At 38.3% G+C, this 26224-nt stretch overlaps 1 protein-coding gene across 4 annotated transcripts in view; it reads left to right on the forward strand.

The window, feature by feature from the left end:
• MAP3K2 (mitogen-activated protein kinase kinase kinase 2) overlaps nt 1-21792 on the forward strand; it is a 50749-nt gene extending 28957 nt beyond the window's left edge. For 3 of the 4 annotated variants that reach the window (XM_054175850.1, XM_054175856.1, XM_054175870.1), the window contains 10 exons: nt 1067-1197; nt 4117-4196; nt 6059-6126; nt 9107-9202; nt 11479-11685; nt 12407-12555; nt 14292-14423; nt 16377-16506; nt 17521-17698; nt 19445-21792. In XM_054175850.1, coding sequence (XP_054031825.1) covers nt 1067-1197; nt 4117-4196; nt 6059-6126; nt 9107-9202; nt 11479-11685; nt 12407-12555; nt 14292-14423; nt 16377-16506; nt 17521-17698; nt 19445-19670 — 1397 coding nt within the window. In that variant the 3' untranslated portion in view covers nt 19671-21792. The remainder of the gene's footprint in view (nt 1-1066; nt 1198-4116; nt 4197-6058; nt 6127-9106; nt 9203-11478; nt 11686-12406; nt 12556-14291; nt 14424-16376; nt 16507-17520; nt 17699-19444) is intronic. The other variant, XM_054175864.1, reaches the window with a different exon arrangement.
• The last annotated feature ends 4432 nt before the right edge of the window (nt 21793-26224 follow it).

Below are 26224 nucleotides of genomic sequence, written 5' to 3' on the forward strand. Positions count from 1 at the left end.
CTGGAGCAAGAGGACACAGTCTCAAGCCGTGCCAGGGGAGGTTTAGGCTGGATGTTAGGAAGAAATTCTTTGCAGAAAGAGTAACTAGCCATTGCAATGGGCTGCCCAGGGAGGTGGTGGAGTCACCATCACTGGAGGTGTTTAGGAAGAGATTGAAATGGGGCACTTTGTTGCCATGGTTTAGTTGATTAGATAGTGTTGGGTGATAGGTTGGATTCAATGATCTCGAAGGTCTTTTCCAACCTGGTTAATTCTGTTCTATTCTATTGTATTCAATGACTGCAGTAGAGCTCACACTCAGTGAAGTGGAATTTGAATTTTAAGTCAAAGGTAGTTTAAATATATATAATACAGAAAATTAACCACAACAAATGACAAGCAAAGAAATCTATGTAGAATTATTTGAGACAACTGAGGAACGTCCTAAAGCGTTGATGTTAGTACTCTCCTTACTGAAATGTCTCTTTGTTGATACGACAAAGTATTTTCTTGCTCAGTTTAGGGCTCCTGTATTTTTTTAAATCTTACTTTGCTTAAGATACTTACTTTGGCATTGATATAACCTTTTTGCTTATTCATGTTTGAAGCTCGTGATGTTGATTTCCAAATTTAATTATGAAACTAGAGACTTTAATGAATACTTTTTGAGAGACTTCATTATGCATTTGTTTTGAATGGAGGTATTTGTGTTCTTGCAAATGTAATACTCTACAAAGACAAAGCTAAGTTCTCAGGAGTTGGAAAGGATTAGTTGATGTGGATGGAATGCTCTCAATTTTTATTTTGTTTCAAAAGAAGAAACACACCTAACTAGATGTGTGGGTAAATTATTTCTGTTCCTATCTAGTGAAAATGCTTTTTAATGCTATCCAGGCAACACTGCCTGAACTATTTCATAATTCCTGGATTACAGATTTTAAACGCTATATGTAAGACTTGTATTGCTTAAGTGTTTGGGAATTTTTTTAAGCACTAAGTGATCTAGGCAAGGTCAGTCAGTACCTTTGAAGCATTTGAGTAACCCTCATGGGTTAGTGATGACTGACTAGCCCTTTTCTTTCAAAAGGTTCTAATACTCGTGACAGGAGTTCACCTCCCCCAGGATACATTCCAGATGAGCTTCATCAAGTGGCCCGAAATGGGTCCTTCACCAGTATCAACAGCGAGGGTGAATTCATTCCAGAAAGTATGGATCAGGTATGTGTGTGATTTATTAAAAATAAAGTTGTTGTTAGTTTGATTTATGAAATACTGCTGCTCATTAGAAAGAACATCTTAAAAAATATGACAACACTAGAAAACATAATCTGTAAGAGAAGGCTCAAATAGGTGGGGTTTAATCTTGTAGAACCTGTTCTTTTTTTCCCTCTGTAAGTCTCTTCAATTATTTAAATGAGAAAGATAATATTCTTAATTTTCATGGTAGTTGAGGTAGCAATAGATACAAATTACAGCAAGAGATGTCTACTTCAGAAAGCACAACCCCCTTTATTTTAATGAGAAGGGTATGCAAGCAAGACCAGTTTTACAGCCTTCTCAGGTAATTAAAGGAAATTTTAAAGAAGAGTTTGGATCTGTCTGGATTATTTGGACCCAGCTGGTACTGTGTTGGAGTAAAGGCAAGGGGCTGGCAATGGGCCTGGCATAAATAAGCTCTGAAATACTTCTCACAGTCATATATTTGTGCAAGGATCTCAGATAAACTATGTTGTCCTCCTTACTCACCCGCATTATTGGTGTGGGATATCAGCATGAATAAAAATCTTGTCTGCCGACTAGCAAAATTGCACTTAAAACTAGCAGGAAAGGATAGAGGAATATAATAGATCAGAGAATTGGCAATGGAGAAAGATACTTGAAGGAAGGAAAAAAAAATCATGCTGCATACCCAGATAACTTCAAGTGCTTGTTGACATTGGCACTGTATTAACAAATGGCAAGAGGCACTGGATTTTATGAGCTGACTAAATGAGAGACAGATGACAGAATAAAAATGAGACAAGGAGATTGTGCAATTTATTGCACAATTTTAATGACTGAACTAGGAACTGAATCTCTTAATTTCCTGACTGGGGTGCTATTCATTATCATAACTACGTGGTCAGAGCCTTTCAGCCTAGGTGATGTCATTTTTGGTCACTGACTGATCAGTCAGATGATTTCAGAGGCTTAGGATGCCATTTCACTCTAGAGTAGGTTAGAAATGTGTAACCTGTCATGCTGTGTTATCTGTCTGTTTCATAGGAAGCTAGGTTGGGAGGAAGCTAGGCTAAAGAGCCTCAAGGGCCAGACTGGGGACTCACAACCTCTGTCTCCCTTCCCCTAAGTTGCCTTATCACCTTGGCCTACATCCATCACAGCCTACCCCACAATGACAAGAAGGGAACTTGAGGGTGCTTTCTCTGCCCTCCTGTTGATCTGCCTGAGCAGAGCTATTCATACTCTTGATGGCAGACCTCACACCTCTACAGAAGAGATGATGGGTTGAATAGAAGTAGCTGTTGTCTGCCAGCTGGGCCATACTGCAGTCAGTAATAGAGATAAGGAGATCAGTAATAGAGATAAGGAGATCAGTAATAGAGATAAGGCAGGTGGGCTGTTTTCCCTTTCAGAACCCACTTTTTATCATGAAAAAAGGAATGTAATTGCTGTTCCTGTGGTAAATGTTGTTCTCCCCAATAGAGAGTTCATAAAGTGTCTGACTTTATGGGCTCCTCTTTCTGGACACTTATTAATAAGACCTTGATTGATGCTCAGCAAAACATATCCCCAGGACCTTTTAAGATGTATCACAGACCATAAAAATTGTAGGGGTAACTATGTAACTTCTATCAAAAGACTGATGTTCAACTCATATAAAATAACAGATGTTATGTAACAAATGACAAACCTTATTTTAGGAAGGAGCTCTTTTTAAAACAACAGATGAGCTTTCTGCCCTGTTTTTCAGAGGCAGGCTGGTAAAATTGTGACAGTAAATAGTTCAAAATTTCTGTTCCATGGCTGAAAAAGAAATCTGCAAAACATTTTAGACTGCTTTACTGCAATAGAGAAGAGAATGATGTTTGCCTGTCATAAAACCTAGGACTTCAAGAGTAACAAAACGAGTGTCAGCCAATCTAAATACCTGGTGATAAAGAGAGGGCTCTTGATACCAATCTCTGAGTATTTTAACTCTGGATTAGAATTGGAGAAACAGTGAAAGGTTTGGTGGTTTGGTTTCATTGTATGATAGGTCTGACCAAGAGAGTCAGGTTTATGACCTCTTCTGAATGATACATGGCATATTTCATACAGCTCATGAGCACTGATTACTAGGTACTTAGAACTATTTTAGAGAAAAGGGAAAAAAATCCTAACAGATTATGAAATACTAAAGTTTGTTTTATTTGCAACAGAATAATTGTTTGGGGGGAAAGGGAGAGTCGTTAGGGTTAAGCATTCTCCCGTTTTCTCCTTCAGTTTTCTCTTCTGTTTAAAAATCTACATCATTCCCTTGGACTCCTAAGTAGAGATAAATGCTTTAAAGGTTTTTACAGTATTTGATTTCAGCTGTTTTCTGTGATGGCTAGTTGGCCTAACTTAAGCCACTGCAGAGACTGTATAAATTGTATACATCACAACCTGTGTCATATCTGAGATACAGGGTTTTTTTTCCCCCAAAACCCACTTTTTGGGTTCTTCTAATTTTATTTTTTCCCCCATCCTTTAGAAGCCTTACTTATGTTATTTTGTTAAGCTACTTTCATGCAGATACTGCTATAGTAGTAAGAGACAATGCCTTGTACAGGAAGAATGTGGCAGTACAGCTTATGTACAAAGCATGACAGAGGATTAAATAACTATATTCTAGTTAGATGTGAGAGAAATGATGGAATCCTTTCATGATTGCAGAATGCAATGCAGGTTCAACTATGGTAGCTAACCTTTCTGTAGTAATTAGTAGTTCTGGTTTCTTTTGGGGTATTTTATGTTGGTTTTTGGTTGGGTTGGTTTGGTTGGGATTTTTGGTTTGGTTGGTTTGGGTTTCTTTTTATGAGGTGTTTCACAGCAGAAACTTTATTTTTGTTTAAAGCACAAATTTGAACTTGTTGGTCTTTCTCTGTTATTTCTTAGATGCTGGATCCATTGTCATTGAGCAGTCCTGAAAACTCTGGCTCGGGAAGCTGTCCCTCACTTGACAGCCCTTTAGATGGGTAAAAATTACTGAAATTCATTATTTGTCATAATTAAATTGCATAATGTATCAGTTGTAACATATATTAACTCTTCAGCAACAGCTATTGCTGAACTTCTTCCAGAAATTCCTCTGTAAGCTACAGAACACTTATGAGAGCTTGTTGAAAGTTGATTGCTTAGTAATGCATGGGAAATAGAAGTAGCTTCTTTTTTTTTTTTTAACCAAAAATTTAGACTTCAGGTCTTACAATATTGTACTGAAATGTTTTACTAAATTTTCCCAGTGAAGTATATTCCCTGGCAGTGAGCTGGCTCATCAAATTTATTTCTTAGGTACTGCTATGTGAAGTAAGCTTCCCTTTTCCAAGGTAGTGGGTACCTAATTCAGGACGGAGAGTAAAGGCTCCAACAGACAATCCCCTTCTTTTCTTTGCAGTTACTTGTGCTCCTCTCTCCTTGTTCTTGTTTCAGATTTTCAATTTATTTTCCTTTGTTTAAAGCTGTCAGGTAGCAAGGGGCAGTGTGTACACTGGGGAGTCTGGAGAACTGTTAGGAGATACATGTACGTTGAGAGGGTCACTGTCCGCAGTTCCTCAGCCACCAGGTAAGCCAAACAGAACATACTCCTGTTTGGCTTATAGTTGGTCAGGCAAATAACCTTGTGTCTTACATTATGCAGACAGGTTGATCATATATTTGGAGCTGCTACACAAATAATACTGCTAATTTTATTAATTAGTAGAAAGGTAAAAAGTTGGTAACTGTTGCCTGTGGCAATTAATCAGAGTGATAGTATTTCATAGTACCAGTACATTACATGTGTGATTTGAGTACACAAATATGCTTGATCTAACAACAGCAACAACAAAATTAATTAAATAATGAATCTCCATTTCACAAGCAATAAAACTATAGACATGAAAACTATTTTGTGGTTGGAGTGTGATAAGTTTTTTTATTTTTATAACTGTTTAACATAGCTTTGTAGGATAAAATTTCTCCTAAATTGCCAGAGTTTTAGGTTTTTCTGGGGTAGGGGTGAGTGACTGATGTTTCTTCTTCGAAACTTCTTTTGGTTGTTTATTATTTATTTTGTTTATCACTTCTACTTAGTTTGTTTTCCTTTCTTTTTTTTTTTTTTTTTCCCCATTCAAATGTTTCCTACAAAGATGTAGGTTTTGTGTCTCCATTTAGCTTCTGTTACCCATTAGAGAAATTCTTACCAGAAAAAGGAGGACATTGTTTTGGTATGTTTATGGAAATATACTGTAATCGGTTGCTCTGACTGGCAATCCCATCCATGCCTTTTGGTGGCTGGGAATTACATACCAACTGTAGGTAAGAAACAATGTGATCATGTAAGAACCAAAAAATTCTTCATCATTCTGTAACTCAATAAAATTACACTCTTAATCCTGTCACTTTCATGGAGAGAAGAGGAATTGTTTTGAGACGTTAAAAGGTTCTACATTTCTTTGGTTAAAACTTCCTCCAGAGGTTTTGTAGGCTGCATAAGAGATTTTGCCAGTCTGTAAATCTTTGTGTTTAGCCATAAAGGTGTTAGACATAACAGTGCTCCTTTGTGGCTTTACTTGTCATAATTCATGTTTTTACTAATATCATTGCTCATTAACAGAGTCTGTTGCTTTCCTACTACATTAAACTCAATAAGCAAGCTTTTCTGTTGTTACTGATCTTGAAATGTTATTGATGCCTATTAGATTTGATTTTCAAAATTGGGTTCCACAATTGTAAACTGGCGCAGCAACTTGTACAACAATAACTTCTCATCAGTCATAAACGATTTTGAGACAGTAAGATAAAGTGTTTAAGTACTAGATTAACAGTTTTTAGAAGCTATGCATTTTTACACTTTCAGAGACAACTATCCAAAGTCTCGGATGCCGAGAGCACAGAGCTATCCAGATAATCATCAGGAGTTCTCAGGTATGCAAAATCACTGGACATACTAGTTTTCCAGAACACTTCTTCTGGCAAATAATAGGGCTTGGAAGGGATGCTCACATTGATAAGTATTGTATTAACAAGCTTCATATGGTAGGAGAAGGCAAAGCAACAAAATCCAATCCAAATGCGCATGGTAAAAGATACAGTGGAACAGATCTTCCAAATGGTTTCTTCTAGATTATTGCAACACCACTGTGAGTGTGGTATAATTCACCTGCTTCTCTGGAAAAAACAAATGATGCAGTGAGTAGGTGCACACAATGTTTGTTAAATCAGACTTAATACCCATCTCTAATTTGGCACATAACCTTGGTAAATTTGACCTCAGTTGGTAGCTAAGCCCCACACAACTTCTTGCTCCCCGCTGCCTACAGTAGGATAAAAGTGAGAAAACTCGTGAGTTGAGATAAAAATATTTTACTAAGTAAAGCAAAAGCTGCACATGTGAGCAAAGTAAAATGTTAATTCACTACTTCCCATCAGCAGGCAGATATTTAGCCATCTCCAGGAAAGCAGAACTTCATGCCTAACAGCTACCTGTGAAGACAAACACCATAACTCTGAAAGTTCTCTCTTCCTTCTTCTTTCTCCCAGCTTTTACTGCTGAGCACCTCATATGATTACGGGATATTCCTTTAGTCAGCTGTCCCCCTTCCCAGCTTCTTGTGCACCTGGCCTACTGGTGGTGGAGCGGTGTGAGAAACAAAAAAAAGTCTGAATTGTGTGTAAATGAAGTTCAGCATCTCTGTATTATCATAGAATCAATAAGGTTGGAAGAGACCTCAAAGATCATCAAGTCCAACCTGTCACCCAACGCCTCATGACTACAATGCTGTTTCGGCCACAAATCCAAAACATAGCACCATATGAGCTACTGTGAATGAAATTCTCTCATCCAAAATCAAAGCTAAAAAATTGAGACTTCAATTTGTCTTCTGTGAAATGAGGATCACTTTAAAATTCTTACGGCTTCCGTAACTCAAAGCACTACACAGAGAAAGGATGAAGGAGAGCTGTGTGCTGTGCCTGTGAATTAATCATCACCACTAATGTTGTTTTCATATGATACTGTGGCTTGAATCCAAGCCATACATGGTTCAGGATACAAAGTACAAGGAGTAACTTTGTAAGTGCTTTGAAGTGTCTCTCATGGACATACCTCCCTATAGAATTTTTCCATCTAACAATAATCAGTTTCCAATGATCCTGGGGTGGTTGGTGAATTTTGGTCTATTATATACTCCCTTTGAGCTGTTGCTTTTCTAGTCTGTAGAGGCCTACATTCCTTATGGACAAGTAATACTGTGTCTTCAGAAAAATTTAGAAGTACAGAGGTGATCAGCTTTACTGAATGATTTCAAATGGACTAGACCACAACCTTGTTCAGTATGCCTTAATGATTTATCCCATTTCATTTGCTTCATTGCCAATACAGAGAGTTCAACTGCTGCCTTATTGGAACATTCTTATAACAAATCTTTACATTAGTCTACATTGAATTTCATCTGCCATTTTAATATCCAGTCATGTAGACTCTTAAAGGCTTTCTGTGATTCTTCTCTTGGCTTTATTTCTCAAAATGATTTCGTCATCTCACGGTTCATTGTTCTATCCAGGGAATTCATGCATAGTTAAACTTCATGACTTGTAGCCCAGATTCTTGTGGAACTGTTGACCATTGACTCTCATCTTATATACCTGTCTTCTAACTAATTATTAAAGCATGAGGGGACTTTTCCCTTTATCTTGTGAATACTTTTCCCCTTCAATAATTTTTAAAAGAGGACCTATTGAGTCTGGTTTGGTAATTCATCAATTTTGTATGTTTATGCCACTTCAAATTTTATTCTTTGTAGTATCTTCTGCCAATTTTGTTCTAGAATCTATGTCTAAACCTGGAGTAATTAGACATGCTGCAGTCCTCTGACATTCTTTTAAGCAAGAGGGACCTCGACAGGCTGGACAGATGGGCAGAATCCAATGGCATGAGATTTAACACGTCTAAGTGCCAGGTTCTGCACATTGGCCACAGTAACCCCATGCAGTGCTACAGGCTGGGGTCAGAGTAGCTGGAGAGCAGCCAGGCAGAGAGGGACCTGGGGGTACTAGTCAATGGCATCCTGGCCTGTGTCAGGAGTAGTGTGGCCAGCAGGAGCAGGGAGGCCATTCTCCCCTTGTACACAGCACTGGTTAGACCACACCTTGAGTCCTGTGTCCAGTTCTGGGCCCCTCAGTTTAGGAAAGATGTTGACTTGCTGGAACGTGCCCAGAGAAGGGCAACAAAGCTGGGGAGGGGTTTGGAGCACAGCCCTGTGAGGAGAGGCTAAGGGAGCTGGTGTTGCTTAGCCTGGAGAAGAGGAGGCTCAGGGGAGACCTTATTGCCCTCTACAACTACCTGAAGGGAGGTTGTAGACAGGCAGGGGCTGGTCTCTTCTCCCAGGCACCCGCCACCAGAACAAGAGGACAGAGTCTCAAGCTGTGCCAGGGGAGGTTTAGAGTGGATGTTAGGAAGAAATTATTCATAGAGAGAGTGATTGCCCATTGGAATGGGCTGCCCAGGGAGGTGGTGGAGTCGCCATCACTGGAGGTGTTTTAGGGAGGAGACTTGATGGGGTGCTTGGTGCCATGGTTTAGTTGATTAGGTGGTGTTGGATGATAGGTTGGACGTGATGATCTTGGAGGTCTCTTCCAACCCGGTTTATTCTGTTCTATTCTAAGAGGTTGCAAACCACTTCAGCTATTAAATTTGTGATCCTTTGAAATGTTTGGCTAAATGTCCTTTTAGTTCTTGAGATTTGTTATATTTGTAGCTTTTGTTTGAATCTTTTTTTGTTCTGATGCTTCAGCTTGAAGCATATCCTCTGATATGTTCCCCCTTGTTTATTTGTAATACCAAACTAATTGATTTAGTATACTTTGTCACATTTTAAGTTCTGAAAGGTATGTTTTTATTTTCTAGTAGAGTATGACATCCCAATATTTGAGAAATTTGGAAAGGGGGGCACGTATCCCCGAAGATACCATATTTCATATCATCAACAAGACTACAATGATGGTAAGTGTGAGTGTTGCCAGAGTTCTGCTTCAGTCTACTGCTGGTTTTTTTTGGTTTTTTTTCTTAAAAAGCAAAGAAGAAAATTTAGAGTGTAAAATCTTTATGAATTAAAATATTGAAGAAATTGAAAGCTTAACTTCTTTCCCTAAACTGACTTGCTGAACTTCTGATGCATGATAAAGCTGCAAGGTGTTTTACCTCTGGTAAAGTTACGGATTGTAGAATCATGACTCATATGCACAGCTCCAAAAATGTTCTCTATCTTTGACCATGCACAAGTGAGCCAGTAAAAGCTTTTGACCTTTTCTTATCCAAAGTAGGTATGTCAGTTAGTTTCATTTCTTGTTTTACTTTAAAAAAACCCCACCAAATACAGTGGAGTTCCTATTAGCAGTTTCTCAGATTAAGAGTTAATAAAACTGAAGAGTGGTGATTTAAACTGAGAACTAATAATTAGTAGGTCAAATCACTTGTTGGAATGCAAGACAGCACCTACTGATGTGGTTGTAGAGCTGATTTGGACAGTACTGAAACTGATGTAAATTTAACATGCTAGATTTCCAAAGGGAGGGAAGAGGAGAAGCTGAGGGATTGCTTGTCATGAGCATGTCAAGTGCTAGTTAAGAAGTGAAAAAATCAGTCCCTGCTCATGTGTAACATCACATGCACATCTATTTTCTCTCCTTAGTTTTCTTCTTTCAAGTTTTAAGCCCACTTCAGACATTTTTTAAAGGCTGCTTCTTTTCTTTCCTTTCTTCTCTTCCCTCTCTTCCCTCTCCCCCACTTCTGGTCTCTTCCCCAACCTCAACTCAATCATGGCCACTTTGTAACATAAGCATAACTCCACACATAACATGTTGATACCTTCCACAATGACACTTGAGACTTTTTATTCATAGTCACCATATTGACTGCTGTTCAGTCTGTCCTCTGTTACAATTCCTACATCCTTTTCTGCATGACTTTTAGCCAGCCAATTACTTTACACTTAGTGGTTTATGCATTTGATTTCTCTTTGTGTATGCTGTACTTTCTTACTGAATTTCATCTCTGAATCATCTCCAGTTTACTAATACCGTTGTGAACTTTGATTTTTATCTTTAAATGAATTTCCACCCACACTTAACTTGATGTCATCTGCAGTGTTTTGGTGTGTTGTGTTCCATCATACATACATTGTCAGATAATATAGCATATGGAAGTGGACTGAAGGTAAACTGCTGTGGGTGTCCAATTATCCTCCCCTTTGGGAAATCACAGATAACTGCTCAGAAGCTGTCTAGGGCATACTCTACATAGCACTAGTTAGCTTATGAGAGTTTCCTGATAAAATAGGGAAATTGGATTAGCTACATGTAACAAACCAGTTATGCCTGGTTTTTCACAACCTTACCTTCTCAGTGCTTTATAAAACTGTTTAATAATTTGTTTGCATGTCTGTCAGAGGATTCAAATTGGCCAGGCTAGTATATAAATATGAGTCTACATTTTCAAATCAAATTTTCTATCTTCTTCAGTTCCCTGGGAACTCCTCCATTTTAACACCTAATGAGTCAGACTCCTGCAGCTTTTTTTCTATGAGTTCTACAGGATGAAACTTCATCAAGCATTGCTGACATAAAAATGTTCATATAATCTAAATATATTAACATAAATTGTGATAGTCATCTGATTGTAATTAACCTTTTGAAGAACAATGCCTTTTTCCTTATTCTAATGCTGTAGCCATCTCTGAATTGTGCATTGCTTTTTGATTATTGTTTTACTTTTTCAAATATGGCTTGTGCTCTTGCTGTTGGCTCCATGTTTAAGTCTTTCTCTGCGTTCAGGCCTTACTAGCGTACAGGGTGACAATGCCAGCATGGGCACCACTGAAATGTAAACATATTTATATCACTCTCTTATTTATCAGGAATTTGGTATTTATGTCTTAATAGCACAATAAAAGTAGAAACAGGGCACTTAACCTTTCTCTTCTCACAGCCCTCCAGATTTCTGGAGCTCTTTGATAACATTTCAGAAAGGTCCCAGAATTTGATCCCATTAAATGTAAACCAGTGTTTGATTCAGCCTAATCCTTACATACATCTGCAATTTAATGCTTGTTTTCCTCTAGGTGGAAAGGTAAGCCAGTAAATTTAATGATCACAACATTGTATCATACACTGTGGAAGATTTGAAGTGCATCATGTGGAATTCGTACAATATTTGCATAGACACAGTGGATAGCAGTATTTTTTTTGTAGTGTAACAGAATTCTTTGTATATCATTGAAGGTCGTAAAACTTTTCCAAGAGCCAGAAGGACTCAGGGGAACAGCTTCCGATCTCCAGTTAGTTTCAGTCCCACTGATCACTCACTGAGCACCAGTAGCGGAAGCAGCATCTTTACACCAGAATATGAAGATAACAGAATGAGGAGAAGGGGAAGTGACATAGACAATCCTACCTTGTCAGTTATGGACATTAGCCCACCCAGTCGCTGTAAGTTGAGGCATTTTGTGAACTCCACTGTAAAACTCTTGTGTTTCAAGTATACTGTGTCAGAGCTGTGCCATCAAAATATGTGTGATCGAAAAATACATTTTTATCTCTCTGACAGGAGAAAGTCAAGAGTGTATGCTCATCATTTTGTTTCATTGCTTCCTGTGCCAACCTTCATGTAGATTTTCACATGGAATTTGTGATAACAAAACACTATCAAAATATTTTCAAAGATCTGTTAGACTCTTGAGTACCCAAGAAGGGTTCTGTGAGTTGCAGTTACTGTTTAGTTTCGCAGATGGTGATCAGGTTTTCTGCTAAGTTGTAGATGTCTAGCGGTCCTGGTTTATATCTGCAGTGACATTTCAGGAGCAAATACATTTTGTCATGACCTCGGTAGCTGGTAACATTTCAGTCATGCCTCAATGTGTTAAAAAAATGTTGTTAAGTTTGCTTAACATGCTCTTTCTATTTTTCAGATTAGCTGTTGCTAGTTAAGTATGTCTATCCCTACCTTAAATTCAGTGAATAAGTAGCTCCTGTTTTCCATCTTACAGGAAATTGTGTTGATCTGTGTAACTTACATGGGGAGGCTTAGGACACAGTCTCTGTTGCTGAAAAATGTAGTCTTTTAAAAAATTTATTTTCTGTGTATTCCAGTTTTTCTCGATCAGCTGAATAACAAGCTCATTTGAAAACCAAAACATACTTATATTTTCAGCACCACGAGCTCCAACTAACTGGAGACTTGGTAAACTGCTGGGTCAAGGTGCATTCGGCAGAGTATATCTGTGTTATGATGCTGATACTGGAAGAGAACTGGCTGTTAAACAAGTTCAGTTTGATCCTGATAGTCCAGAAACCAGCAAGGTAAGTGGTACCAAAGACATAGCACTTAAATCAAAACCCTTTACAAACTCTATTCCAGACTAGACTGATAACTCTTTTCCTTGAACAGGATGATGTTTTCTTGTCCTTGTTAGGACTCCTGTTTTCTTAGTACCTCAGAGAATTTGTTTGGTTACCTGATTTTAATGTTACATCCCATTTTTTAATTTTCAGACATGTCCTTATGCAGTGAACAATACATAATTCAATTTGCAATCTCAGTAGCTAAAATTAAACAATTCACTAAGAAGTGTGCTCTGAAACAGATAATTATTTATACTTAAAGGATTAGAACAAGCTCCATTTACGAACAGAAAAATTGGTACTAGTTTAAGTGTTCCTGATGATAAATTCTTGAGGATAATTTCTTTGGCTACGAAGTCAGTTTGAGATTTATTTATTTATTTATTTAAATCTATCTTTGTGGGATAGGATTTTTTAGGTTTGAGGTTTTTTGTAAAGCTTGGGCATCAGGCTCGAATACTGTCATTTGCTGTGTTTCCCTTTCAAACACAAAGGTTTCGTTGCCAGTTTATTCTCCCTAAAATTGAACTTGTCTGTCTATACTGCTGGACACTAGAGGAGAGAAACTATTTTAAAGTAGCACCAATACTCTATTTCTTGGTTCCCAAACCATACTTGATGGAGAAAGGATTATTACTTTTCCTGCATTAGGACTGCGTTCTGCACTGTGGGGAGCAAGGCCAGGGAAACAATGAGTGTAAGCAGGATTGGAGAATGGAATGGCTAACAGTAACAGTTGCTGCTACTAGTAACGTAGCATCAAGGAAAAAAGCCAAGAATCACTTGTGCTGTAGATTTCTACTGTAGTTGTTCTTGCTACTTCTCTAAAATGTAACAGAAAACTGATTATGCTTTGGAAGTGTTAAATATAAAATACCCTAATCTCTTCTGTAGCAACAGTTTTGTGATCTCACTTGCCATAGTATTTTGTCATGTGTGCATCTCAGTCTCAAAAAGGTCTATTTTACTTCTAGCCTTGAAAGTATGAGGGATATCGTTAATAGTCTGTAATGGATAAAAAGCAAGTTTTAATGAATGACTTCTAGGGGACATTTGAAAGCCAGTTAAGTTTAATTTGTGATGTAGTCATTTTCCAGCATCTTGCTGTACAGTCTTTACAAAATTTCCTGTTTGCAACATTTTCAGTATTCCAGAAAGCTCTAGTGAAAGCACAGCATGTGTTCATGTTTTCATTTGTTGACTTTTATTATTACAATATCAAGTCCTTGGAAGCTTCCTCCCCCCACCAAGTATAGTCTGCCATACTGGAAAAGTTAACAAATAATGATAATTATTCCACTACAAAGATTTAAAGATTTGTTTTAATTATTTTTTTTTAAACTCAGTTGGAGGGTTGTGACATGTTGCGTAATAACCACAGACTTCATACACATGCTGATACCTGCTGTGCTCTGAAAAAAACCTCAACTTCAAAATAAGAGAAGAAATGAAATAGCAGCAAAATCATCCCCAAGTCATCTTACAGAAGAGCTGTAGGAGTTTTACTCCTCTCCATCCAATGTTGATATTTGCTTGTTATAAAATGTATAAACTTTACATAAGCTACAGAAGATATTTTGTGTTAGATAGTTTGCATAACCCTCAATATATGCATACTGTCCCACTTTAAGAAAGAAAATCCAAAACATTATTACTACATCAAGCATGGTAAATCCTGTCTGATTTCCTTTTAGGAAGTAAATGCACTTGAATGTGAGATTCAGCTGCTGAAAAATCTGCTGCATGAAAGAATTGTTCAGTATTACGGCTTCTTGAGAGACCCACCAGAAAGAACACTCTCTATATTCATGGAATATATGCCTGGGGTAAGCAAGAGGGCCAGTCCACTTCAACCATCATTTCTACATGATACGATAAGCACCCAAGCAGACAGGTTTTACAGAAATGCACACAGATGTTTTAAAAATGCCCAAGTTAGGAACAGCAGCCAAAGATGGCTAGTGACAAGTGCTTACAGCAGCCTGCCTTCTCCATTGCTTATTGGACTTTCCAGAAATGCAGTGGTTTGTACAAGAGGTCTTTGTGTTTGATGTTGGCACAAGAAGTGCCTGGCAATGTCTTTGGAAAGGCAGCATTTTCATTAGCAAACTCTTGAATTTTAATATCTCTTTTTTGCCATGCATCAGCTTGAGCTGTTGCGTGAAGTTGCGTTAAATGTAGCTAAGATGCCTGTGGAAATAAGCATGTACAGAAAATCTTGGTGCTTATTTTGTTTTGTATGGTACTTGAGTACATGGTGAACTTCATTCAGGTCAGAAAGGAGTAGTTGTTCATTTTCTCACCAAGTGGGGTGAGCAGAGCTACATAAAATGTGCTCATACAAAACCATGGGTTGTACATTCCTGAATAGTTACAGTGTTTTACTTTACTGTGAGATCCCACAGAAGAAGAGTGCTGGTGATGGTTGGTTCTTGGTGAGGTTTTCTTTGGTTGGTTGGTTCTGGTTCTGAACATGAGACTGAACATGAGCCTGCAGTGTGCCCAGGCAGCTAAGAGGGCCAATGGCATCCTGGCCTGCATCAGGAACAGTGTGGCCAGCAGGAGCAGGGAGGTCATTCTGCCCCTGTACACTGCACTGGTTAGGCCGCACCTCGAGTACTGTGTCCAGTTCTGGGCCCCTCAGTTTAGGAAGGATGTTGACTTGCTGGAACGAGTCCAGAGAAGAGCAACAAAGTTGGTGAGGGGTTTGGAACATAAGCCCTACGAGGAGAGGCTGAGGGAGCTGGGGTTGCTTAGCCTGGAGAAGAGGAGACTCAGGGGTGACCTTATTACTCTCTACAACTACCTGAAGGGAGGTTGTAGACAGACGGATGTTGGTCTCTTCTCCCAGGCGGCCAGTACCAGGACAAGAGGACACAGTCTCAGGCTGCGCCAGGGGAGGTTCGGGCTAGATGTTAGGAAAAAGTTCTATACAGAAAGAGTGATTGCCCATTGGAATGGGCTGCCTGGGGAGGTGGTGGAGTCGCCATCACTGGAGGTTTTCAGGAGAAGACTTGATGGGGTGCTTGGTGCCATGGGTTAGTTGTTTGGGTGGTGTTGGATTGGTTGATGGGTTGGACGCGATGATCTTGAAGGTCTCTTCCAACCTGGTTTATTCTATATATTCTATGGTTGTTTTGGGTGGTTTTTAGGTGAGTTCTGGGCTTTGTTTTGGAGAGCTGTTGGAATTTTTATGGTGTTTGGAGGACAGTGTCACAGAGGCATTTTGTAAATGTGTGACAAAGAGAAGTTCTACAAAAATAGTTACAAACTCATTAATATTTGATTCAATATTTGAGCCAAGACATGCTTACCTCTTATTTTTTACATAAAGCACCTTCCAACATGTGATGTTTTTTCTTGACAACTCTTTATTTTTATCTGAGTACAAACTAACCAGGTTAAAAAGCATCTGTTTTGTCTAGCTTCAGCATCACCATTGAACTATCGAAAAAGCTGGAGTGATGTTTCAGGAAAAGTACTGCTGTCTTTTTTTGGTATTGTTTGTTTGTTTTGGGGGTTTTTTTTGTACATCACACTGGACCTATTCAGGTGCATGACATTTTTGAAGTTAAGAGCTTAACATTTCCGTGTAGCCCCTCTTTTCTATCGAATTTTTCCAGTGGAGGTAAAACTGTATCTATGTTTTTAAGTTGACCTAGAAAAACATTGCAACTTTAAATATCTCAGGCATAAATCTCACTGAAGTTCAACAGCAGTAATAGCCCACTTGGGATTCTAGAACTGTTACAGTATTTTCTATGTCTTGTTTGCCACAGGGTTCCATCAAAGACCAACTGAAATCATATGGAGCACTCACAGAGAACGTGACCCGTAAATACACGCGGCAGATTTTGGAAGGCGTTCACTACTTGCACAGTAATATGATTGTCCATCGAGATATTAAAGGTAGTGATAGTTCTGTGCACAATTCAGTGCTCTGTACTACAGATTCTTTCCCAGTCTTGTGTCAAACATTGATGTGTAATTAAGTGAAATGACAAATGCTTGACTTAAAATTAATGAGATTGCATTTCATCATTTGTTCTTGTCGCTGCTGAGGGGACAAAAATAAACACCTTTGTGGTATTCCAGTAAATGTTGACAATGTTTCTGTAGTCTTGGTCTGCAAAAAAAAAAAAAGGTATTTAAAAAAAATCTGATTTTTGTATTAGTAGTTCTGACTATACCAAAGGAGGCTGTCATTGCAAATAGAGTTTGCAAATGAAAGTATCATGACTCAGTATAATTTTTTTCAGAGTTTATTTCATCAGTTAGATAGAAATTAACCAGCACTTCACTGGTACAAGAACTGAGGTGACTTTGCCTGATCAAATGACTCAAACTTCCTCTCTAGTTTACCACTAGGAAACCTGAGGAAACAGACACATTTATTTTTGGAGATAGATACAGGTGCCTTGCAAGTGCTGCACAGGCAAGTTATGAATATGTAGGAAGATGGTGATGTGAAAAATAGGTGTGCTAAATACAATGCTGTTGTACTCCCTAAAAGTTTCACCATTTCTCTTTTGTGTTGTATCAATAGTGCTTTGTTCCAGAAAAAGATGAGGTATCACAGTCAATTTCTACGTGGCTAAGCAGACAATGGATTTGTTCAAATCACTTACACAGTGTGAGATTTTACTTTAATATAGTATGAAGACATTTTCAGTTATGTGGAAACTTCTTTCCTGTTTTTTTTTTTTGTATGGCACACTCCTGATTTCATCAGGAAGGCTTTACAAAGTGACTGGCACTTCCCAGAAAAGGTCTAGGATGCAAACCAATGTCTATAGTTCATTATTTTCTAGACCTTGGATAGAATAATAGTAATGAGCAGAGAAAGTAAATTCTTTGGCTTGAAATACTAGGCTGATCTGACTTTGTTTTCATGAATATAACACCACGTTCCCTCCCTTCCAGGAGCAAATATTCTGCGAGACTCAGCAGGCAATGTGAAGCTTGGCGACTTTGGTGCCAGCAAACGACTGCAGACTATCTGTCTCTCTGGTACGGGAATGAAGTCTGTCACAGGAACTCCATACTGGATGAGTCCAGAAGTTATTAGTGGAGAAGGGTACGGCAGAAAAGCAGACATCTGGTACGTTTGAAAAATCTTCTCTGCTAAAAGGTCTCCTGTCAGAAGGGGCTCTTTCAACAGAGTGTAGATGTCTGTTATCTAAAGCTGGGAGTGATTTGTTCTGAGGTTTAAGCAGAAGGTGGAATGTGTGAGCATTGAGTGTCATAGCTGGAGAGTTTAACACTGAATTTGGGAATTTTTCATTTGGCAGTTTTTCAGCCTATCAGTTTGAGGATCCTAAGAGTACTGTGAACCAGCTTTACAGGCAGTTAGGGTTTCCAGACTCTTTGTAAATCCTGGAGAGGTGCTGAGTGAAAGCAACATGTGAAACTTTGGAGCCTTGCTTGTCCTGTAACAGAACTTTATCACTTAACTACCTTTGACACAAGGCAGAAAATTAAATGCTGATCCTTTAAAAGATGAGCAAATAAGAAGGAATTAGCCAGATTTAAATGGGAGGCATCAAAAATCATTTGGTTTAGGTTGTTACTAAATATTTAAGAGGGAGAGGTACTTTTAAAAATGAGTCTTAGTGATACACAATGCAATATGACATTGTCTGACATACCTCCGGCCTAGTTTTTAGCAATTTAGACTCCTTGCACTGCAGATTCTGTGAACACAGAATCACAGGTAGGCTACCCAGATATGCAGTAGTAGTAATACAGTGTTTAAAGTGAAACCAGATTACATACAACTACAGGAATACTTTCAGTGTCAGGGAAATTAATTTAAGCTACTTCAGATCACTTAGTAATTATGCTGCTATACTTGAGTAACAGAACAGCCTGATAGATTTCAGGCACTTGACTTGTTCAGCTTTTAAGTATTTGCACCCAGGCTAATACGTGTTTTTGATGGAGAAAATCCTGGTTAAAAGTAAAAAAAGACTGAAATTTGACTTTTATCAGTCAGTAAATCCTTATTGTGTAAAGAAAGGTACCTCTGTCTCACTGTAAAACTTTTGGCAAAAATCTTGGAAAAAACAAAACTTCTTGAAAATTGGGAAATTATTGCAGCCTATCTATTTTTCATTATAATGTGCTTCTTATTGGAAAAGGCTGATCTTCCAGGACTTAGGGAACTAAGATTTTTTCTGGCCATAATGAATGCCCTTCTGCTTTTCTCAATCCTTTAAACATTAGTTTTGTATACAGAGATTGTTTAGGATCTTAAAATCTTGTTTTGCAATCTAAGTATATTTTTAGTATCCTTAATCAAAAGAGGAAGACTCCACTGAAGTGTGGGTTTAAACTTTTCAACTGCCATCTCATGTTTGGACATTGCCCCTTTCTAATGAGCTAGCAATATATATGCAGCACACTCAAAGCATTCCCATTACTTTACATGTCGGTCAGGCCCTAGCCAGCAAGCAAGCTCTCAAGTGCATTCAGATCTTGCAGGCTCCTGAGAAGCTAGGGTTACAAGGGTTTTGCAGTGCTCTTGGCCTCTATCAACCTGCTGAGTGCTGAACAGCAGCTGTGCCATAATGTAGTTGGTATGGCCCAGAGAAACATCTAATCATGTCTTCAGTGAGGTAGTAGCTTTTGGCCCAGTGAAGACGCAGGTCGTGATCTCTGTAACTTTCAGAAACTGTGTATTGCTGTCGATGTGGCTTTTCAAAACCCCTGTTTTCCACTGAAGTTGCTCTGTGGAGTCCAGGGAACACTATTCATGGTATTTTAGTCACTCTCTTGATATTTCTTGTTTTTCTAGAAGGGCATGACTGTGTTGTAACCTGCTGTTTCACTTCTGCCTCTGTTTCAGGAGCGTAGGTTGTACAGTGGTAGAAATGCTCACTGAGAAGCCCCCATGGGCAGAGTTCGAAGCCATGGCTGCCATCTTTAAAATTGCCACTCAGCCAACCAACCCCCAGCTACCACCTCATGTCTCTGACCATGCTCGGGATTTCTTGAAAAGGATTTTTATCGAGGCCAAGCTGCGACCATTTGCAGATGAACTGCTAAGACACACATTTGCACACTATCACTAACAGCCTGCCTCAACTCAGCTTGCATCTACTGCATTTGTTTTCTATTTGACTGCACTTTTATTTTTATTTTTTACAAAAGAAAAAAAAAAAGGAGAAAAAAGACAAGAGAGAGAATAGTCTCTTGAATCTTTGTTTCACTTAGACTGTAAACAATCTAAATTTTGTATCTAAAACAAGAATCTTCTGTCCCCTACTCCCACCAGGACTAGAACTTTTTGTTTCTATAATGTACTGATGTGGTTCGTGTAGATAAAGCACTTTAGTACATATGTGATCCTTATTTAAAGGGGGGGGGAAAGACAAATGTTTGGACAGTCAGGAACTGTGTGACTTTTTCTGACACCGCTGACTGACTCAGGGTGCAGGGAAAACTAGATGTGCAGCTAAAGGACAAGAAGGTTACTTCTCTGTGATTCTTCTTTATGTTGTAGGTACTCGTGGCAGAGAGTTCTAAGTTCTTACCCTATTTCAGCATTTTAATGAGTTTCTGGATTTTGCAGTTTAAGCTGGAACACATAGTTCTGAGGGTTAATAAAGAAGTGGGAAGAACTTGGAACTCTTTGTACAGCAGTATGTCTAACTGGTACTTCTGTGTGACCAAAAGAAAAGAACAAAAAATAACTCAACACTGATGTTCTGATCAGAGGGTTTGGTGTAGAGCTATTGTATTACCTTAATAGGAAGACAGTTACAGGTAAACAGACTATGGACCCAGGCTCCTAGGAACTCCTATACTGCAAGGGCAAAGTTTCCGTGATAGACAAGGGTCAGCTGCTGGATGTAAATAGTTACGAGACTGCCTCCTGCTGTATCTGCCAAAGAGAACCTCTGTTGATGGGCTTAGAGGGAGACGGTTATCTTACATACGAAAAAGTAGTGATGTTGAGAGTCAGTTCTCCAGTCCTATGAGTGGCTGGGGGGGGAAGGAGAGTGTGTAACCCTTCTGCAGTATACAAGTGAGTTACTTCAGAATGAGCTATAAGAAATAATGTTTTCAAAGCTGTCGAGAGGCGCTAGGATGGAATGTATATCAACATCAAGTGCCTGAATAATACACAATTCTTCCCATTATGCACTGAAAAAATGGTTAGTAACACAGCTCAGTTATCTAGGATGTGTTGAAAGTTCCTGAAATAAACATCTTTTAACACCAGAATTAAATCACTGAGAAAGATAAGACTCCATTTATATTTTAAATAAGGTAGCGAATGGTGAATTCACATGAACAATGGGGCAGAGCACAAAAGATTGTATGAAGAATAGGCCAAAAGCACAGAGAGCCAACAGTTAAATAACAGGAGTGTGATTACTCCAGCCTCATAATCCAGATGACTGGTGTTGATCAGATTTCCAGCTGTGTCAAAATGTATGTTGATCGCTTTTCCCATTTCTGAAAGAGTATAATAAAAGAACAAAAGTAAAAGTCTGAAATACTGCTGCTCAATTGAGAAGTCCAGGTACTCATCAGGTGTAGTGAATAACTGACTTTTCCTAACACAAAAGTCAAACTCTCACATTTCTGTAGAACACAACATAAATCATTTAAAAGGGCATTTGGAAATGAACTATTGGACTGCACAACTGAAATAATGTTTAATAATAATATACTGTTAATAATAATAATAATATACTGTTTGGGATGATTCACTGCTTGCTTGTTGTTTTGTAAAGGCAGAGCAGGCTGGTACTGTGAACCTTGTCCATTGTGACAAGGCTCTTACCTGTTCTGCATCTTTAGAGTGTCAGAATTTTGAAGTGCATAGAGCTAGAACAGTAAGCTCACCCATTCCCATGGTAGTTCACTTACAAGGTTTCTCAATTTATTCTGCTAACTTCCAAATTATGTAACAGAGTATAATCAGGAGTATGGGTCTATAGGAATTATTTCACCTGTAGTGGGGTAAAAGTGATTTTATTGTTTGGGGTTTTTCTTGCGGTCATCTCTCCTGAGTTTGAGAGTGGTGGCTCCTTTGGTTTATGTATTTTGCCCTGTTTACAACTTTCTCAGTCAGGGTACAGAACTGCAATGGTTTATGAGCATGGGAAGAACAAGTCAGACCAAGGAAAGTTTTAGGAGGCTGAAAGGAAGGTTAGCTTGTACTGATTTCCACCCTCACCCCCCCCCCATCATTACATAAAAGCTATGAAAACAATCTTTAAGAAAAATTGGTATGTCTTCTGCTGTGAAGGACCTTTGCTTTATAAGCAAAATATTGTGACAGTAGGGATGGGAAGTTTAATGTAGTGCCCAATAGTTTATGTAGGTAATTTAAAGATCATATAATTTAAATTTAGTGACTTCAAACAGATTAAGAAAGGTACCAAAACCAAGGTGAAAGTGTATATAAAAATCAGTAGTGGACAATGATTTCTAAAGAGGTAAGGAAATTTTATGTTACCAAAAAGGACATTAAAGGGAAAATGCAACCAGGTTTATCTGTAGCATTCATAACATTTAAATATCTGTAAAATTCTCAGAAGAAACTGCACTCTGAAGCTCAACTATTTTCACACCTTGTTTTCTTACAATGTGTCCTTCTTGTCGGACAGTGCTGGATCACATATACTGCAATACCACTTACTTGTTGTGATATTTATTTACTGAATGATCAAATTTGCTGCTTTTGTGCCTTTTCTAAGGAATGGTGTTCAGTCATGGCAACGGTAAGGGGGTTTTTTTGAGCTAGTAAAAAAGAATTTGTAGAATGCATTCTCCTCAGTTTCCTTCCTTAAATTCTTCTTTCTTTAATTTCTGCAAGAAAGCTGCCAATATAAAGACAAGTCTTTCTTCAGTGAAGATGACATTTGCCAGTTCCAGTGATTGTAGTAGAATGTGACTAATTTAACCAAGAATAAGCTTGAGCTGGGTTTTTTTCGCCCTTTGGAGACTTTGTCTACTGACTCAAACGACATACAATAAATCAGATGGTTTTGAGCTAGAAATAAACTCCACTGGAAGAGGTTGCAGAGCTCACAACTTCTAACAAAAATACCAGCATTTTGGAATTGATTATTCTTAACTGTTAAATCCCATTACTGGGAAATGCCAATGAAAACAACACTCGCAGGGTGGTTTTGCCTTTCTGTAAATGCCACGATGAAGCTATGCTCTCAAAAAAAATAAGGATGGAGGTTCACAGTGAGTGTGCATATTTTCAAAGGACTTACTTATCTGCTAATGAATTTTATTACTTTGTTTGCACACATTAACAAAAGTCAAGCTACTTCTGCACTGTGTTTTTTATGGTGTAACTTACAGTCCGGTTACGACTGCAACTGGAAATTTCAGTCATGCTGGGCCAAGTTGTTTGGTTTTAATTTGGGTGATAAAAACGTCCATGCAAGGACTTAAAATATGTGGACTTAAGAGCAGAGTTAAATCTACATGGATTTTTCTTGACAGCTTAAATGTAGTCTTAAAATTTTAACTTGATTTTCAGTTCGTTTCCTATCTTAACAGGTCCTTTCAGTATAACAAAACAAAAAGTTTGAGGTTTCTTTGGGTTTTATTTAGCTAGTGCCTTTTTATCTGTATGCCTTAATTTTGTTCATGTGTGAACACCGTATTCAAATAGGTCATACAATTCCATGTCACCAAAGCAGTCTTCAAGTCTAGGTTTTTTTCAGTGCCCAAACCAGAATTCACCGAAATGCAATGAAAAGTAAACTACTTAAATCATCAGTGCAGATATTTAAAGTGAGAGTTTGTAGTAAGTGGTTTCAGAGCACTTCCTGAGGGCTTCCTATGCTAATACACGTTTAGTATTTGCATTTTGGAGCTTGTACACTGATGTACATACTAGAGAAAGAACTTTCCTGCACTTGCAAAAATAGGATTAGTCAAGATTTAGCTCCCTAGCTCTGAGTAGTAGACTCTGGATTTATTGCACATATCACGCAGAGTTCTTAATGGACTCAAAACTATAGATGGTACCTTTGTAAAGACAGTACTGTGTTAAAAGTGGTTTCCTTTTAGTACACAGGAATACGATGTGTCTAAGCAAACCTGCAGATTTCTCAGTGAAGCTGACATCATGCTTATGAAATTCTTCCCTGTGTCTTTTGTAAAAATCCTAATCCTGCTGTTGTCTTGACTGAAAACCTTGTAGCACCTGTAGGTACAGCACAGTACAGCAAGCCATTACTTTTGCACAACACAGAGCAATGTCTAACTGCAGCTTCAGAGACTTGAGAAAACTGGTCAGATCTTAGACCTTTAGAAGCAATTTCTTACTTTTTTTAATCTTGAAAGTCTTTGTCATGCATATAGAAAGGCATCATTTGTGTGCTTGAATGTAAGTCCCTATGGTGTTTCTGGAAAAGCGAAAGTACCACCACCACTCTATAACTTCTTCTTGCTGGTAACTTGCTGTCTTGTGTTAATGACAAGCCTCCAGTGTAAAATCGCATACAATTACCAAAGCTTTTCTATCCTCATACACAAATAGCCAAAAGTGATGTTTCATGGGTTAGTACTGTTACTTATACATACATATATATCCATCAGTAAGTTGTTGCTAATTGAGTAAAGCAGGTACTAGTAAAAAGTGATCAGGCGCTGCCCATACTTAAGAGATTTGGGTGCTTCCAGTTGCTGTTTCCATGTGCAAAATTGATGGCAGCATTACAATGAAGAGTTTGCTTTTTAAACACTCTTCAGAACTTAATCTTACTGTTGTCATTCCAAAACTAATCCATAAACTTGGTGACTAAACATGGTGACATTTACAGCTGGGTTTAAGCTTTGGGACATTTAAGGAGCGCCATGAAGATAAGTAGATGTGTGACCTGAATTGCTCAGTGCACCAGTGAAAACATTTCAAAGCTGCTGGGAAGCAGTCTGCTCGATGTGACAGCCAAATGTCACCCCCAGTTACAGGGATGTTGATGCTGCCTTCAGGAGGAGTCACAAATGCGTACCAAAGAGGGCAGGCAGAATTGCTACCAACCTGGAGTTTCCGAATCAAAATCCTCAATTGGAAACAGAGCCTCTTTTCTTTTATTTCCCCTACTTGACATGCAGTTTATTTTTCTTGCTACTTGGCGTAACTACTGAGTAGGTGGTGGCCATCGATAGCTCCTGAATAAAGGCCAAGTTCATGTACAGCTTTATACCAATACCCTCCCACTTGGACCCAGGACACTGCAGCTTGCTGGAGCAACCCTTGGGGCCTCTCTTGTTTGAGGGATCGATGGGCTGGAGGGAATTAAATTTCTCACATTTCAAGGCACCAATGCTAGTAGTCACATTTTGGCTAGGTCTTGACTTTTCATACACTTACTTTAAAGGGAGAGAAACTGGATTAAAACACATCAAAATTCTGTCTCGTGGTTCAGCCCTTATGTTGAGCTCACTGCTGAGGACTGAAGATTAGGGTCTGTTGTCTCTTGACAGGAAAGGGATACTTTAAAGCCAGAGTGGATATTCCTGGGAAATATTTCAGAGGTTTCTCGTGTCTTTTGCCCCAAGACTAGATGATCCTTTTCCCCAGAAGTTACATAATGTGGATTTAAAAAACAAGGATTGCATTTTACTTTCTGAACAGGAATGTCAGTTCCCTAGTGTGTGTTTCTCATTAACACCAGTAAGAAAAGACGGTGCCATCCTAAAATTGGAATGGTTTATTGAAGCATAGTGTCTGTCATCTCAGACCTCGTAGGAATCATATAATGGAGTATCACTGTAAATACGTGGAGGAGACTTAGATGAATCGAAATGTAGGCTTTTAGTTTTCATGAAGCTATGAATAAAAATTTGTAAATTTACTCTTGATCTAATGTACATTTTTATGTAGCCATTAAATTCTCTATTTAATCTATCGGTTTCTCACTGTAAATGTTTTTACTCTCAGTTGAATGCTGGGCACTGTTTGTAATGTATGTACACAAAGGTGTTTTTTTCTATCAACGTTGACTTTTTTGCACATTTTTGGAGGTATTTAATTTGTACACTGATTTAATACTCTGACCAATTGTTGATGGGTGTATGAGAATCACGTGTGTGTGCAATGTACTACTGTCTGGATGTATGGGGTTTTTTTATTCCTTTTGAGATGTTGCTACCAGTAACTGCACTGCCGTTGCTGCTTTACATGGAATATCTTGTGTATAAAAACAAACAAACAAAAAGACAATTAAAAAATTAGCCTATGGTTATCTTGGTTGAGGAACTCAGGAGTTGAGCATTGCTTACTAGTTCCCTTTGTCTAACAACCTTCCAAACTTAAAGACAAACCAACCCCCCATGTAATTCTGTGTATGCATTGAATGTGTGTGTGTATATATATCTCCCAGTAATCTTATTCCACGATTTCATTTCTACATTTTTATGAACTTGTTTTTTAAGGGTACTATGTTTAGTTAGAATAATTAAATATATAAAAGCTTTGAGAGATGATTTACTAGATAAATATATTTTCAGCTGGCTGATGTTCAAAATATTTTTTTAATTTTTTGTTTTTAACCATTCGAAATGTATTTGTATTTCCAAAATCAGACACGAATTGTACTTAGAAATATATTAAAACACTCTGTAGGGACAACAGTGTGACTTC

This window comes from Dryobates pubescens, chromosome 2 (genome assembly GCF_014839835.1).
Source record: "Dryobates pubescens isolate bDryPub1 chromosome 2, bDryPub1.pri, whole genome shotgun sequence".
In the NCBI taxonomy this organism is placed as follows: Eukaryota; Metazoa; Chordata; class Aves; order Piciformes; family Picidae; genus Dryobates; species Dryobates pubescens.